This window comes from Choloepus didactylus, chromosome 12 (assembly GCF_015220235.1).
Source record: "Choloepus didactylus isolate mChoDid1 chromosome 12, mChoDid1.pri, whole genome shotgun sequence".
Taxonomy (NCBI): domain Eukaryota; kingdom Metazoa; phylum Chordata; class Mammalia; order Pilosa; family Megalonychidae; genus Choloepus; species Choloepus didactylus.
This window is the reverse complement of record NC_051318.1, coordinates 98,823,141-98,839,520: the sequence shown is the minus strand read 5'-3', so window position 1 is coordinate 98,839,520 and position 16,380 is coordinate 98,823,141. Positions and strand designations below refer to the sequence as shown.

The 16,380-nt window shown below is 40.6% G+C and overlaps 1 protein-coding gene across 1 annotated transcript in view; it reads right to left on the bottom strand.

Annotated features, from left to right (window-relative positions):
- The window catches only part of LOC119507128 (calcium-binding protein 39-like), a 128,775-nt gene that overhangs the window by 89,793 nt on the left and 22,602 nt on the right, over positions 1 to 16,380 (bottom strand). The window contains exons 2-3 of the mRNA XM_037800231.1: positions 8,711 to 8,770; positions 6,753 to 6,818 (exon numbers count right to left, since the gene is read on the bottom strand). Of these exons, the coding sequence (XP_037656159.1) occupies positions 6,753 to 6,818; positions 8,711 to 8,770 (126 nt within the window). The remainder of the gene's footprint in view (positions 1 to 6,752; positions 6,819 to 8,710; positions 8,771 to 16,380) is intronic.

Below are 16,380 nucleotides of genomic sequence, written 5' to 3'. Positions count from 1 at the left end.
TTAATCTTCATCCTCTTTAATCTTTCTATAGCATCTAAACCTAATGGTACATTACACCCTTTCTTCTGGAAACTTCCTTAGCTCTTGGCTTTGAGATCACTGTATTTGTCTGATTTCTTACCTCTTGCTGCTTTGCCCCTTTACAGTCTCACTTATTGTCCCCTCTTTGTTCTGCAGTACAGAGGTAATGAGTTTTCCAAGCTGTACATGGGTATCTTACCTTCTATCTCTCAATAATTTCATTTGTGTCCATGGCTTTGACCAGAACATCTAGGAAGATGTCTCCCAAAACTATATTTCTAGTCCCAACATCTTTCCCACTTTCTAACAGCCTACTGGGTGGCCCCACTTAACCCTTTGCTAGCCCACCAAACTCAGCTTTTCTAAAGCCAATTCCCTTTTTTTTCTTTATTAATAACATCACTATATACCAGGCCCCTAGAGCAGAGACTTGAAATCTTTCTCAGCTCTTCTTTTTCCCTTGCTCTCCATGTCAAATCTACATCCAACACCTGCCAATTCTCTTTTAAATGTCTCTTGAACATCCTTTGTTCCATGCATACTGCCAGTGCCCTCATTCAAACCCTCATTGCCTTCCACCTGGACTGTGCAATAGCATGCAGAATGGTCTCTCCTTCAGTCTTCACCCACTCCAATCCCTTCTGTACATCGTGTCAAATTAATCTTCCTGAAAATTGGCTCTATTCACGTTGAAAACTCTACTTAGAAACTGAATGAATAAACAAACAAATCCCTAGAGTTCCACGGACCTTCAAAAACATCAAACTCCTTAGGATGGGCATTCAAAGCCCTCCAGGATCTGGTGTCAAATCCACTGTGTCCCTTGAACCAGCTCCCTCTGTCCTCCTCACTCTTCGGCCTCTGGGCCTTCACTCCCCTGGCCCCAACCACTTGAGAAATCTTCACCTCATCTCTGCCTGCCAAAACCTCACCTACCCTTCCAGGACTCGCTCAAATGCTGCGTGTTTAGGGCAGCCTCCCCCTTCTCCTCTGCCGAATCTCCTCCATGCCTCTGAACACTTTGGCTTTTTGCAGGTGTACTCATTCCGCCTTGTACTGTGGAGTCATTTGTGAGGTGTATCAAGTCTTGCTTATCTTCATCCTCCTACAGCCTACCCGTGTGGGGTGTGTTTGTGCTGTTGGGGGAAATAAAAAACCTACCAACACAGAGTCCTCTCCACAAAACCGAGAAAGTTTTATCTCTGAATAAGCACATCCAGAGTGCCGTATTGTGAGGAATGTGCGAGAAAGGGATGATGAAGATGGCAGTTCCACCTGAATTATACAGCCAAGCAATTCAATTCATTACACACGTATGTTCCCAAGGCACAGGGTGACCTGTTGTGCCATAAGAAGACTTGCCAGCTCCATCTGCTGTGCACTGCCACAGTCCACCCAGCATTCGCCTGGACACTGAGACCATCATCTGCTTTACCTAATTGCCTTTATCCTAACAACAGAGAGACTAACAAAACTCTGAACTCCCTGACAAGCAACCATGACAGCTGGGAGAAAGGAGCCTAGGTTAAACTCCCCTGGTGACAGAGTGCTATCTTCCTGGATGATTGCAGTTCAAAGGATGGCTCCCAGACCCTAAAAACAAATTTCTGGGTTGCAAAGCTGACAAGAGACTTACTTAGCTTCTAAATACGCACACACGTATATGCATATTTATATATGTATATATATGTGTGTACAAACATACACATAGATCAGTAGGTTAGAGAAGGGACTCAAAACCACAAGGTTTCTCACAGAAACGCCCTTAGAGGGCGAATGTCCTTTTCCCTTTTGGCAACAGGGAAAATTCATTCTTAAAAAATTTACCCTAAAAATTTGTATACCCACACCCACACCCATATACTCACAAAGTCTACAACTCATTCATTAGTTAAGTTCTGAATTAAGTCTCTTCAATTTTTATTACATGGGGATACCTACAAATATAAGTTCTATTCAATCTATCCTCTGCTAATACAATTTCACTACTTTTCTGAGACAATTTTTGTTAAATCACTTGGTTAACATCACTCTTTCAGCCATTAAATTTTAATCTGTTTTAATATTAACAATGGCAAAATGCTGTATCCCATTATAATATGAAGCCTTAAAAAACAATATTGTACTAAGTAAATGAAACAATTCATATTTTATTTCATTAATTTCCACACTTCATATGCCTCACAGTACATAGTAAAGTTGTGTATAGCAAGTGGAAATAATAAAAGATGTTTTTAAAAAATTAGTTTTTTTATAAAATTGACCAGAGTAAATAAAAAATTCCACCAAGCTTCTTTGGAACTATAATCTTTCTCACTAGTAATTAAATGCCAGGCCTCTGAGGAAGATGAGAAATAAATTCCTAAACTCTGTCACATGAGAGAAAGGAATTTCTCTGTTAATTATCTTTTATTGACACCAGGAATCTAAACACCCCAAGATAATTTAGGAAAATTTAGAATACGATTAACTGTTTCCAATAGTTATCAACTATTTGAAATCAGAAAGTAGCCTAGTCTTAGCATAGTAGTAGTCTTATTAATTATAGACAATTGTTAAAGTTGTTCACCATTATAATTTAACCTCTCTTGCTTCCTAAAATTGTGAAACATCTACATATAAAATATTACAGAATCCAGACATATAAAAGTGATTATGTCAGGACAAAATATACTGCTACCGGAGATCTAATTCCCAAACGGAAAAAGAAAATTCATACCAGCAGAGCTCTCCCAAACAACCTCTCTAGAGAAAAGAGTAAATGAACTTTAATGAGCTCAGTGTTTATATATAAATGCATTTCATGGTCACTTTCCTTTTTGATTCCTTGAGTGGTGATACAGGGCCAGTTCAGCAATGTCTGCTCATAAACAAGCATCCAAAAAGGGTCAATTCTTCAGTCACCACTTCAACCATTTCTGCATTCTGAGACGGGCCTATCTAACCTACCATCTATTAGTTGTTTTTTTTTTTTTTTCTTCTCCCCAACCGGTGCTTGCCTTTACCAAACCATAACTCAAATATTCCCGAAACACATCTGTGAAGGATTTTAGACAGGAGCAGCCATCGGTGGAGTATGTCTGGGTGAATCAACAGAGAACAGGAAAGAGGCCCTCCGCGTAGGCTGGGCATGTGCAAATAACTGGGAATCACGAGCAGTTTGACCAGGGTGGGTTTAAAGGAGGGTTTCAGGACCTGATGCAGACCAGCTCTGCTCTTTGCCTGGGGCACTGGAAATGCGGGCGCGTGTTGGGGAGCAGGCAGCAGTGAGGAACCAGCCCACCTCGCTTGCCTTTATAGCTGCCCCAGTCGGTTTCACATATTGTACCAATCACACACTCCCTGGATAACAGGCCTCTATTTCAAAACATAAATGCATCCTGGAAGGCTAAATCTATCCGTCCCCCAGTCCCAACCGTTCACTTAGAATAGAGGAACATCTTCAGAGACTGAACTCTGGGGATAATGACATAGATGTATATATAGAATTTATTTTTATTTTATTTACCAAACGTATATGGCTCTTACTATGGGCCCGGCTCTTCTAACCACTTGACAGATACTAACAAGAGAACAGGCCACGGTGGGACTGAAGACATCCTGCAAAGAGAAGGAGGGCAAGGGGGGCATGCAGGGATGATGGGGTGGTAGGAAAGGAAAAGCAGGAAGAGGGCCCAAAAGGGAGGCTTTGGGTAAATAAAGAGACTGTCAGCATTGCAACCTTGCTTAAGTGCCTGGAGACGATCACAGAAAAAATTCCGTCACGAGTTCTTGTCACTGCTGAACATGATATTCCAAGGGCTAAGGCCTTCGGCTTTCTATGCTCCCCTCAGCATACACCAAGTTCTCTCCTTTGGCCCAGACCCTGACAAAGTCCCACTGAGGAGAGGAAGTGCTTGGGAACTTTATGAGGGGTTTGCTATATGCCGACCTTCAGAGCACTATCCCCTCTATTTGTGGTACCCAGGCCCACCTCCCTTTCAGGGCCACTGTCTTTGTAACCCGGACAAGGGTCCCCCAACTGGATGGTTCTTGGGGAGCCCTTGGCAAATAAAGAACTCTGCTCCTTAGGGACACAGCTGTGGCCTTACGCTGATCCTTATCTCCAACTGCCCTTAGCCAGCCTTCTGGAGCTCAGGTCTCTGAACAGCTTGTACGGCTTTGCCTCATCATTGCCAGCTCCAGCGCAGAGAGCAGTACATCAGTGTTCTTTCCAGTCAGGTCACCTTGTATGGCTTTCTACACAAAAGGGAAGCTTAATAAGGAGTGTTGAATGACTGGCTGAAAATCATGCATTTACCTCTCTGTGAACCAGAGTGAAGCTGGAGCCGTAAGGGCACAACTCAAAGGCAAAGCGGTTCATGATCAACACAAAACCACAGGTACAGTCGATCTACAAAACTGTGGCGCCAAAGAGACTAAACTCATTGCCTTGGCTTATAATTGTGTCCAATATTTAGAAACAAATGCTTTGTTCTTCTGATGTTATCAGTCCAGCGTGTAAAAATAATAGGAGGGTGATATTGAGCAACCTCCAACATCACATTTATTTTTGAGGAGAAACAAGTCAATATGTTTGTTACCTATCAGAACCCTTCTCCCTCTTTTGCATATCCAAGAAAGACCCCTGAGGGGCCCTAGCAAATGCTCCACCCAACAGGAGCTGTCTTGTCTCCGCGAGAGCATCTTTCCACTGAGGGAGGGGAGGCTCTCCCCGGCCAGGCTCCTGGTCTGGGAGGGAGAGAGGCAAACCCACGGGTATTTCATACCAGACATAATCACAAACAGCAAATGCCACTGAACACACACACACACACACACACACACACACACACACACACAAATGATTTAGAGCAATGTTAATTTTTTCACAAACTTAGATTTAGGCCTCTACTCAAAGGTAAAGTTATCTGAGAGGCTTTCCCTGGCACTCCAGTCAAATGGCGCACACACCTGCCCCTTGCCCGGGTCACCAATTTCTGCCCTCTTAACCCTGCTTAACTTATCATTCCAGCACTTACAACCAACCTGAAAATTATATATTTACTTGTTATTGGTCTATTTTCTGTTCTCTCCTAAAGAACATAAGGTTTCTAGAGCCAGGGCTCCATTTTGTTTTTGACTGTTAGGATAATGTCTGTATTACAGGCCTGTAAACATTGGTTGACTAATTGGCATGCCCTATTACCTCCCTCACTGCACGTACCCCCAACAGCTCATACAACTACATTATTTACAGATAATTGAGAGTTGACAATTTTTGCTCCCTGGATGGTTATATCATCTTTGAACCTCTTTCCAGATTCTTTTTCAGCGTAATCTTGGCAGTTTTTTTTTTTTTTAAGGTAACTGCTTTACTTCCAACCTGTTCCTACTTTACCCCAAGAAAGTTACCTAATATAGCAACATTTCTGTGAACTTGTCCCTACTATGTCCATCAGAAATTAACAGACCATCGTCATTCCTGGGCATCCCCACAACGTTAAATAGCTTATCTGTTCTTCTTGGATTATTGTTCCCCCTTCCTTAATTGCTCTCTATTGCTAGTTCCCCTACATTCTACATTATAAACCATTTGTTTTACATTTTTCAAAGTTCACATTAGTGGTAGCATATAATATTTCTCTTTTTGTGCCTGGCTTATTTCGCTCAGCATTATGCCTTCAAGGTTCATCCATGTTGTCATATGTTTCACGAGATCGTTCCTTCTTACTGTCTTGCCAGTTTTTTAAAAAGCAGCTTTGTATATTTGATCGCATAGTCTTTTCTTGTATCTGTTAGAGTTGATTTTTGAAGGATTATTCTTTTAACTCTTCAGGAATGACCATATTTCATATTTCAGCATCTTGGTTATAAATGTAATTCAAAAATATCATGTTAAATGGTGGAGGTATTAGAAATGACCTACAAGAAAACCCTGACTAACTAGAGATCTCAGGGAATGAGACTCAGTAATTCAATATGGCCGAAAAATATTCTTCAGAAAAACTGTTACAAATCTGTGAGATAAGCACACCCCATAAAAGGGACATCTCACAACATTTCAGCCCTATAAACATCATTTCAGGGTTGAAAGTTATTTCTTCCCTCAATTAAAAAAAAAGATATTAGGAATTTGTCAATTACTGTGCTTACAACATTCAGGGAATGTTTTATTTTTGCATTTTATATGCTAGATTTTGTCATTGTTATCTTTTCCTTTCCCCCTTCTCTGCAAAATACCCTACTAAGTCTAATTTATAGAGAGATGCATAAAAGACACAAATAAGGTCATTTCTTCCTGCTTATTCTGTTTCAAGATATACTGAAAGAATTACAGGAGAACCTCATGATTCTTCCTCATGAAAAAGTACTTCATATATATTCATATTTTAATTTTACTCTAAGTATAATTTTGTTTCATCTCCAGAAAATATCTCCTAGAAAAGAACTGTGGTTTTCTTCCTTAGCAGTAAAATATTAAATTCTACTTTATCGTATACTTGTTATTCATATTTTTACTTCCAAAAAGTATCTGAGGCAGCTAAAGGACACTTACATTATTTTGCTATAAAAGAACAGTCAAAACATGAAAATAATTTTTAAGTTACCAAAAGAAGGATGCTTTAATTTCTCTGTATTTACTTGTCTAATAATATACCAATCATTTGCTAACAAGCATTTTCAGACATTAACCCAAGGGGATTTCACTTAAGAATTAAAGAATATATACTCGGGACATTTGATATTACCTTTAAAGATTGTCTCTTAGTCACATAATTCTCAGACTGAAGCAATTTCTCATAGTCTTCAAAAATCTAATAAAAGAAAACAAATATTAAAGTGTAAAACCAAGTGATTTCTCTCATGTTTCTCTCTATTGGGTTGGCTTGTGCTCTTGATTTGGGGTAAAATTTGGAGTTAGCCCTCTACCCAGCACAGCCTGGAGGCCATACTTTCTACCTCTGTATGTTTAACCCAAGGCTGATCACCACCCACCACAGGTAGGTTTCACCATTTATCATCTGGGGAATATGATCCTGGGGGATAGGGAAGTCAAGTGACACAAGAGACATACATCTCCCATTTTATCTTAGTTCTGAAAATTAGAAATTGAGTAGAAAAATGGAGACATTGTGAGTCCTCCCAATAAATTATTTTGAACAAAACATCTAAAAGTTGCAAGGTAACTTGCATTATGCCATTTTAAAGAAAACTGTTTATGCCACCTTGCTGTACAATAAATCCATAAATGCAGGAAAAGGTTAAATACATTCAGGGTTTCTGTGGCAATCCATAAAAAATAAAAACCGACAAATTCATAGAGTGTACAGATGGCAGGAATGAGGCCACTTCGCAGCATGACAGCCGAGCTCACAACCCCCGGCCTCTCCGAGCCCACCCCCTCCCCGGAAGTAGGGGACACTGGCGCGGGGGGCCCTCCTGGTTCCCACTGTGGTCCACGGTCATTAGCCAGGCTGCGGAAGCCCAGCATCCAGCCCCCACCCGGGTGGACACATTGCTCAGAGGCCTCTAGTGGGGGAGAAGCAAGTCCAGCAGGGGGTGAAGGCCAGTGAGTACAGGAACCCAGGACGCCGGAAAGCAGTCCTGTTCCCCCAGGAACCACGTGGAAGGGGGACGTGTGCATGTGCAGGATGAGGGCAAGCGAGCCACGCTGACGATAATTACCAATGGAGAATTAAGAGCATGAAAAGAAAACATACACAAAAATGTGTAGCTCAAAGTCACAGTAATTATACTCTTTTATATGAATTACTTCGTATTTATCCTGATTGCCATGAAACAGAAGAAAGATTTTATGGATCAATTAAATTTATCAGATAAACCTTGTAATAAGGATGATAATTAAACACTGAGTGTTTACTGTGGCACTAGGCTAAAAAGTTTAAATCCTGTCAAATCTCCACAGGAAACCTAAGAGGTAGGTAATATTATTATCATCTGCATTTTGCAGTAGGTGCAGTAACTTGCCCAAAGTCACACAATTAGGAAGAGGCAGAGCTGGGATTGGAAGCCAAGCAAGCAGACCCTGAAGTCTGTATTCTTATTCCCCATCCGTGTTCCACGAATAAAGTTTCTGTCTCTCAGGGAGCTCAAGGGCCAGCCAGAAAGACAGACATCTAGCAACAATAAAATGTGAGAAGTGAGAGAGAAATGTGTGTGTGTGTGTGTGTGTGTGTGTGTGTGTGTGTCTGGGAGGAGGTGGTGGGATCAGGGAAGGCTTCTTACAAGGGCAACATCTCAGCCCCACATCAAAAGAATGAGCTGGACTCACCATTACAGAAGGCAGTTGGAAGAAACACCTCTTTTGGTAGTTTTATCAAAGTAAAATGATTTATTTTATAAGCATAGGTTAGCTGCTGTTCCATGTGGGTCAATACTGCCTCTTAGGGCAACGTGGGTGCTCCTAATCCAAGATCAAAGCAAGCAGGTGCCAGTGGTTTCTCAGAAATCCGGAGGACAACAGGAAGGGATGTAAAGACCAGGGAAGTCCCGACCTCCTGCCATTCTCAATTTTCCATAAAGTTTCCCAATGAGCTGAATTCAAGGTAAACAGGTAAACTGAGGGTATTTTTGAGTATGGTTGGTTTCTAATCTGGATGATACATAGGGATAAGGGCTCACAGGTCTGAGAGGGAGAGAGTGAGAGGAAGAATGAGGTAAAATCTGAAAAATGATTTCTACTTACAGTGTCATAATTTTGTTCTAAGAAGTCGGCTACCAACACTTTATGTCTGGTTAGTAAATCCTAGAAAAAGAACAGCCAAGCAAAATGAATTATTATACCTGATATATTTTATAAATTTGTCTCTTCCTTCTAAGGTTTTATAAGTCCATTAATAGGAAACATATAAAAGTTACAGAAGAATGTTTTAATTTATGCCTTCTACCTTAGTTTAAGATGTGGAATACAAGTTTCATGTTTAAAAAAAAAACAACTTAAGAAGACAAACAATTTGAGGAGCTATTCCTCCAAAGACACACAAATGGCTAATAAGCACATGAAAAGATGCACAATATTATTAGCTGTTAGGGAAATGAAAATTGAAATCACAATGAGCTACACCTCATTTCCAACTAGAATGGCTATTATTAAAACAAACAAACAAATGAAAATGGAAAATAACAAGTGCTAAGGCGGATACAGAGAATTAGGAAACTTAGTACATTGTTGGTGGGAATGTAAAGTGATGCAGCTGCTGTGGCAAACAGTAGGTGTTTACTCAGAAAGTTAAAAACAGAATTAGTGTATGATCTGGCAATGGCAAGAACAGATATTTGTACACTAATGTTCACAGCAGCATTAGTCACAGCAGCCAAAAAGTAGAAGCAAACCAAGACTCCATTAGCAGGTGAATGAGTAAACAAAATGTGGTAACCACATACAATAGAACATTAGCCTTAAAAAAAGAACAAAATTCTGATACATGCCACTTACATGGATGTACCTTGAAGGTGTCATGTTGAATGAAATAAGTCAGACACAAAGGGACAGATGTTGTGTGACTCCACTTATATTAAATAGCTGGAACATGCACATTCATAGAGACAGAAGTAGAGTACAGGTTAGCAGGGGCAAGGGGACGATAAGGAGTTAATGCGTAATGCATGTGGGGTCTCTGTTAGGGGTGATAGGAAAGTTTTGGTAATGGATGATGGTGGGAGTAGCACAACATTGTGAATATGATCAATCTCATGAATATATGCTTGGGAGTGACTGAGGTGGGAAAGTTTATGTTATATATATGCTTTCATGATTAAAAAAATAAAAGAGAGAGAGCCCCACCTCAATTAAGATGGTGAAGTGAGATAGTTCAGGGTTCCATTCCCCCTGGGAAGCTTTGAACAATGAGTAAGAACCAGCAGAAACATCTTTCTCAAAGCTCCAGAAAACAATTAAAGGACTGCAGTAACAGGGTGAGCACCAAATCAAGAAAAAGGCTACTTAAAAGCAGTCAGATACGATGCCCTGGCTGTCCCCTCTCCATCCCCTCACTGGCTCAGCACAGACCCCACTGGCACCCCGGGTGTGGATCCCCAGTCCTGGTTCCAAATGGAACAGAGTGGCCCTCGTGCACACACTGGGAGCTTGTCTGTCTGGCCCAATCTGACTGGGACTTGCCATCCTTGAACTTGCCCTGCGTGTAGAAGGTGGCTCGCTGGACGCTACGGCACGCTGTGGGAGAGCAGTGAAGAAGGAACAAGGGATGGCTGGCTGTAGGACACAAGGGCCGTGGCTGGGATGGCAGGTAACAGGGGAATGCACAGGCACCCCGTGCATGTGCAGAAAGGACCAGGAAGGCCCCACACTATGGCCTGTTGCTATTCTCCAAATTTGTATGGATAAACCCTGAGGGAGAGAACGCCCACAGGTCAATATGCAAAGGCTGGGAAAGGCATTTTCTTTTTCATTTTCTCTTTCTCCTTCTCCTCCTCTTCCTCTTTCTTGTTAACTCCTGGCATTCAAGAAAAAATCTGTCATAACACTAGCTGGAAACAAGCTCAAGGAACAGATGCCACAGAGTCTAAATTCCAGCCATAACACATTAAAATATCAGAATGTCCAAGTTTCAACAAAAGGTTACAAAACATACAAAGAAACAGGCAAATGGCCCAGGCAAAGGAGAAAATTAAAGTATTAGAAACATCAATGAAGAGGACCAGCCCTGGGATATACCAGACAAAGACTTCTTTAAAATGGTCCCCAAAATACTCAAAGAGCTAAAGAAAAACATGGACAAAAAATTGAAGGAAATCAGGCAAATGATACATGAACAAAAAATAATATCAGGGCAGGGCAAGATGGTGGAATGTGAGGTGTAGGTTTTAGTTACTCCTCCAGGGCAGTAGGGAGAAAGCCAGGAACTGTGTGGACCAGACTCAGGAGAGCAATCTGACTTTGGGCATACTCCATACGACACTCATGACCATGTGGAACAGCTGAGATCAGCGAAATCTGTAAGTTCTTGCAGCCAGAGGACCAGCGCCCCTACCTGCCAGGCTCAGTCCTGTGGGAGGAGGAGCCGTCTGTGCTGGGAACGAGGAGGGAGAACTGCAGTTGCTGCTCTGACTAAAAGCTCAAGACTGCTGATCCAAACTCCAAACATAGATAGAGACCAGACACCAGAGAATCTGGGAGCAGTCAGCCCGGTGGAGAGGCGACAGGGCTAGTAAAAACAGCAAAAACAAGCCCAAAAATAAAGAGACTTTCCGGAGTTCCTGTGAACATAAAATGGAGAAGGGCAGGGCTCAGGCAGAGTCAGGCTCATATGCAAATCCAGAGGGCGAGGTCCCTGGTCTGAAGAGACCAAGAGCTGGTTTCTCTGCTTTCTCGACTGTTCCTTAATGGCCCTAATCTCCTTGTCTCTTAGCATTTCAATAGCCCATTAGATCTGCAAGGGGGGCCCTTCTTTCCTCCCCCTTTTTTTTTTTAAATCTTTTTCTCTTTTTCTAAAACAATTATTCTAAGAAGCCCATTACAGAAAGCCTCAAAGACTTGCAATTTGGGCCCAGGCAAGAGCAGAGCTAAGATAGCTATGAGGGACAAAGCAGTAAGTCTAGTGGCTGAGAAAATTTGCTAAACACCAAAAGTTACTAAGAAAAGGGGGGCGTCCCCTTACAGCCATCTTCCCAGCAGGCTGGAAACACTTCTGCCCAGAGCCAGTGCCACAGCCCAGAGCTGCCCCAAACAAGCCAGTGTGACAGGAAGTGTTTCCAGCAACACGTGCACACACCACAATATCTGCCATGGAAAATAGCCTTTCACTCATCCGCAGCTAATTGTCCTGGAGCAGGGAAGGCAGAGCTGTGTTAAAAGGGGGAGATAAACACACCCCATTCAGCCATCCATTCAACAGGAGGGGAACACTCCTACATGGCCCTGCGGCCCAGAACTTCCCTTGGGGGATGGTGCTCACCTGTGATGTAGCACAGTCTTCCCTCAGCAGAGGCCCTGAGAGGGCAAGTCTTGGAAGAGGGGCCCACTCACAAGTCCCAGGGGCCATACACCAATACCAAGGACTTGTGGGTCAGTGGCAGAGACAAACAGTGACAAGACTGAACTGAAGGATTAGACTATTGCAACAGCTTTCAATCCCCAGGAACACCTGGGAGATTTGATTATTAAAGCTGCCCTCCCTCCCTAACCACTCAGACACACGCCCTATATGCAGGGCAGGCAGTGCCAACTAAACAAGCAAACTTGGTGCACCAATGGGACCCCTACAACACTCAGATCCCCCATTCAACACAAAGACAAAGTTGGGGAGAACTAGCTTGAGGGGAATAGGTGGCTCACGGACACCACCTGCTGGTTAGTTAGAGAAAGTGCACTCCTCCAGGCTGTAGAGCTGAAAAATTAGAGATAAGTGTTTGAATCAGTCTACATATCCTAAAAGAACACTATCAAGTTAAGCAAATGCCAAGAGGCTCAAAACAACAGAAAATTTTAAAGCCGATGAAAAAAACAGACAACATGGATAACCTAAACCCAAACTCTCAAATCAAAACATCAGAGACGCAGTACTTGGAGCAATTAATCAAAGAACTAAAGACAAACAAGGAGAGCATGGCACAGGATATAGAGGACATGAAGAAGACCCTAGAAGAGCATAAAGAAGAAACTGCAAGAGTAAATAAAAAAAAATAGGCAATCTTATGGAAATAAAAGAAACTGTTGACCAAATTAAAAAGATTCTGGATACTCATAGTACAAGACTAGAGGAAGCTGAACAACAAATCAGTGACCTCAAGGATGACAGATTGGAAAAATGAAAGAACAAAAGAAAGAATGGGGAAAAAAATAAAAAGAAGTCTAAATGGACCTCAGGATATGATAGATAACACAAAAACATCCAAATATAAGACTCATTGGTGTTCCAGAAGGGGAAGAGAAGGGTAAAGTTCTAGAAAAAATATTCAAAGAAATTGTTGGGGTAAACTTCCCATACCTTCTAAACAACATAAATACACAAATCATAAATGCCCAGAGAGCCTCAAATAGAATAAATCCAAATAAACCCACTCTGAAACATATTCAGATCAGACTGTCAAATACTGAAGAGAAAGAGCAAGTTCTGAAAGCAGGAAGAGAAAAGCAATTCACCACATACAAAGGAAACACCGTAAGACTAAGTAGTGACTACTTAGAGGCCACTATGGAGGCAAAAAGGCAGTGGCATGACATATTTAAAATTCTGAGAGGGAAAAATTGCCAACCAAGAATTCTTTATCCAGCAAAGCTCTCCTTCAAATTTCAGGAAGAGCTTAAATTTTTCACAGACAAACAAATGCTGAGAGAATTTGCTAACAAGAGACCTGCCCTACTTGAGATACTAAAGGGAGCCCTACTGACAGAGAAACAAAGAATGGAGAGAGAGATATGGAGAAAAGTTCAGTACTAAAGAGATTCAGTGTGGGCATGTTAAAGGACATTAAGACAGAGAGGGAAAAAATATATCTGACAAACCTAAACCAAAGAATAGTATGGCTGATTCAAGAAATGCCTTCACAGGAATAACATTGAATGTAAGTGGATTAAACTCCCCAATTAAAAGATATAGATTGGCAGAACGGATAAAAAAAAATGAACCATCAATGTGTTGCATACAAGAGACTCATCTTAGACACAGGGACACAAAGAAATTGAAGGTAAAAGGATGGTAAAAAAATATTTCATGCAAGATACAGCCAAAAGAAAGCAGTACTAGCAATACTAATCTCAGATAAAATAGACTTTAAATGCAAGGAAGTTATGAGACACAAAGAAGACCCCTACATACTAATAAAAGGGGCAAGTCAACAAGAAGAAAGAAAAATCATAAATGTTTATGCACCCAATCATGGTGCCACCAAATACATGAGACAAACACTGGCAAAACTAAAGGAAGCAATTGATGTTTCCACAATAATTGTGGGAGACTTCAACACATCACTCTCTCCTATAGATAGATCAACCAGAGAGAAGACCAATAAGGAAACTGAAAACCTAAACAATCTGATAAATGAATTGGATTTAACAGACATATATAGAACATTACATCCCAAATCACCAGGATACACATTCTTCTCTAGGGCTCATGGAACTTTCTCCAGAACAGATCATATGCTGGGACATAAAACAAGCCTCAATAAATTTAAAAAAATTGAAATTATTCAAAGCACATTCTCTGACCACAATGGAAAACAGAAGTCAATAACCATCAGAGACTTAGAAAATTCACAAATACCTGGAGGTTAAACAACACACTCCTAAACAATCAGTGGGTTAAAGAAGAAATAGCAACAGAATTGTTAAATATATAGAGACAAATGAAAATGAGAACATAACATCCCAAAACCTATGCAATGCAGCAAAAGCGGTACTGAGGGGGAAATTTATAGCACTAAATGCATACATTAAAAAGGAAGAAAGAGACAAAATCAAAGAACTAATGGAGCAACGGAAGAAGCTAGAAAATGAAAAGCAAACCAATCCTAAACCAAGTAGAAGAAAAGAAATAACAAGGATTAAAGCAGAAATAAATGACATAGAGAACAAAAAAAAACAAAAACAATAGAGAGAATAAATAACACTAAAAGTTAATTCTTTGAGAAGATCAACAAGAACAAGCCCATAACTAGACTGACAAAATAAAAAAGAGAGAAGATGCACATACGCAAAATACTGAATGAGAGAGGTGACATTACTGCAGATCCCAAAGAAATTTAAAAAATTATAAGAGGATACTAGGAACAACTATAGCCAACAAACCCGGTAATGCAGAGGAAATGCACAATTCCCTGGAAACATATGAACAACCTAGACTGACCACAGAAGAAACAGAAGACCTCAACCAAACAAGCACAAGCAAAGAGAACCAGTCAGTCACCAAAAAGCTTCCCACAAATAAATGCCCCGGGTCAGATGGCTTCACAGGGGAATTCTATCACACTTACCAACAGGAACTGACACCAATCTTACTCAAACTCTCTCAAAACATTGAAGAAAATGGAACACTACCTAACATATTTTATAAAGCTAACATCAATCTAATACCAAAACCAGGCAAAGATGCCACAAAAAAGGAAAACTACAGGCCAATCTCCCTAATGAACACAGATGCAAAAATTCTCAACACAATACTTGCAAATCAAATCCAAAGACACATTCAAAAAATCATACACCATGACCAAGTGGGGTTCATTCCAGGCATGCAAGGATGGTTCAACATAAGAAAATCAATCAATGTATTACAACACATTAACAAATCAAAACAGAAAAATCAAATGATCATCTCAATAGATGCTGAAAAAGCATTTGACAAAATCCAACATCCCTTTTAGATAAAAACACTTCAAAAGGTAGGAATTGAAGGAAACTTCCTCAATATGATAAAGAGCATATATGAAAAACCCACAGCCAGCATAGTACTCAATGGTGAGAGACCAAGAACAGGAAAGAGACAAGGATGCCCACTGTCACCACTGCTATGCAACATTGTGCTAGAAGTGCTAGCCAGGGCAATCTGGCAAGACAAAGAAATAAAATGCATCCAAATTGGAAAGGAAGAAGTAAAACTGTCATTATTTGCAGATGATATGATCTTATACCTGGAAAACCCTGAGAAAGTGATGATATAGCTACTGGAGCTAATAAACAAATTTAGCAAAGTAGCAGGATACAAGATTAACGCAAATAAGTCAGTAATGTTTCTATATGCTAGAAATGAAAGAAGGGAAGAGATACCATTTTCAATAGCAACTAAAAAAATCAAGTACCTAGGAACAAACTTAACCAAAGATGTAAAAGACCTATACAAAGAAAACTACATAACTCTATTAAAAGAAATAGAAAGGGACCTTAAAAGATGGAAAAATATTCCATGTTCATGGATAAGAAGGCTAAATGTGATTAAGATGTCAATTCTACCCAAACTCATCTACAGATTCAATGCAATCCCAATCAAAATTCCAACAACCTACTTTGCAGACTTGGAAAAGCTAGTAATCAAATTTATTTGGAAAGGGAAGATGCCTTGAATTGCTAAAAACACTCTAAAAAAGAAAAACAAACTGGGAGGACTTACACTCCCTGACTTTGAAGCTTACTGTAAAGCAATAGTAGTCAAAACAGTATAGTTGGCACAAAGATAGATATATCAACCAATGGAATCAAATTGAGAATTCAGAGATAGACCCCCAGATCTACAGCCTAGTGGTCTTTGATAACGTCCCCAAAGCCACTGAACTGGGACATAACAGTCTTTTCAATAAATGGGGCTGGGAGAGTTGGATATCCGTATCCAAAAGAATGAAAGAGGACCCCTACCTCACACTGTACACAAAAATTAACTCAAAGTGGATCAAAGACCTCAATAT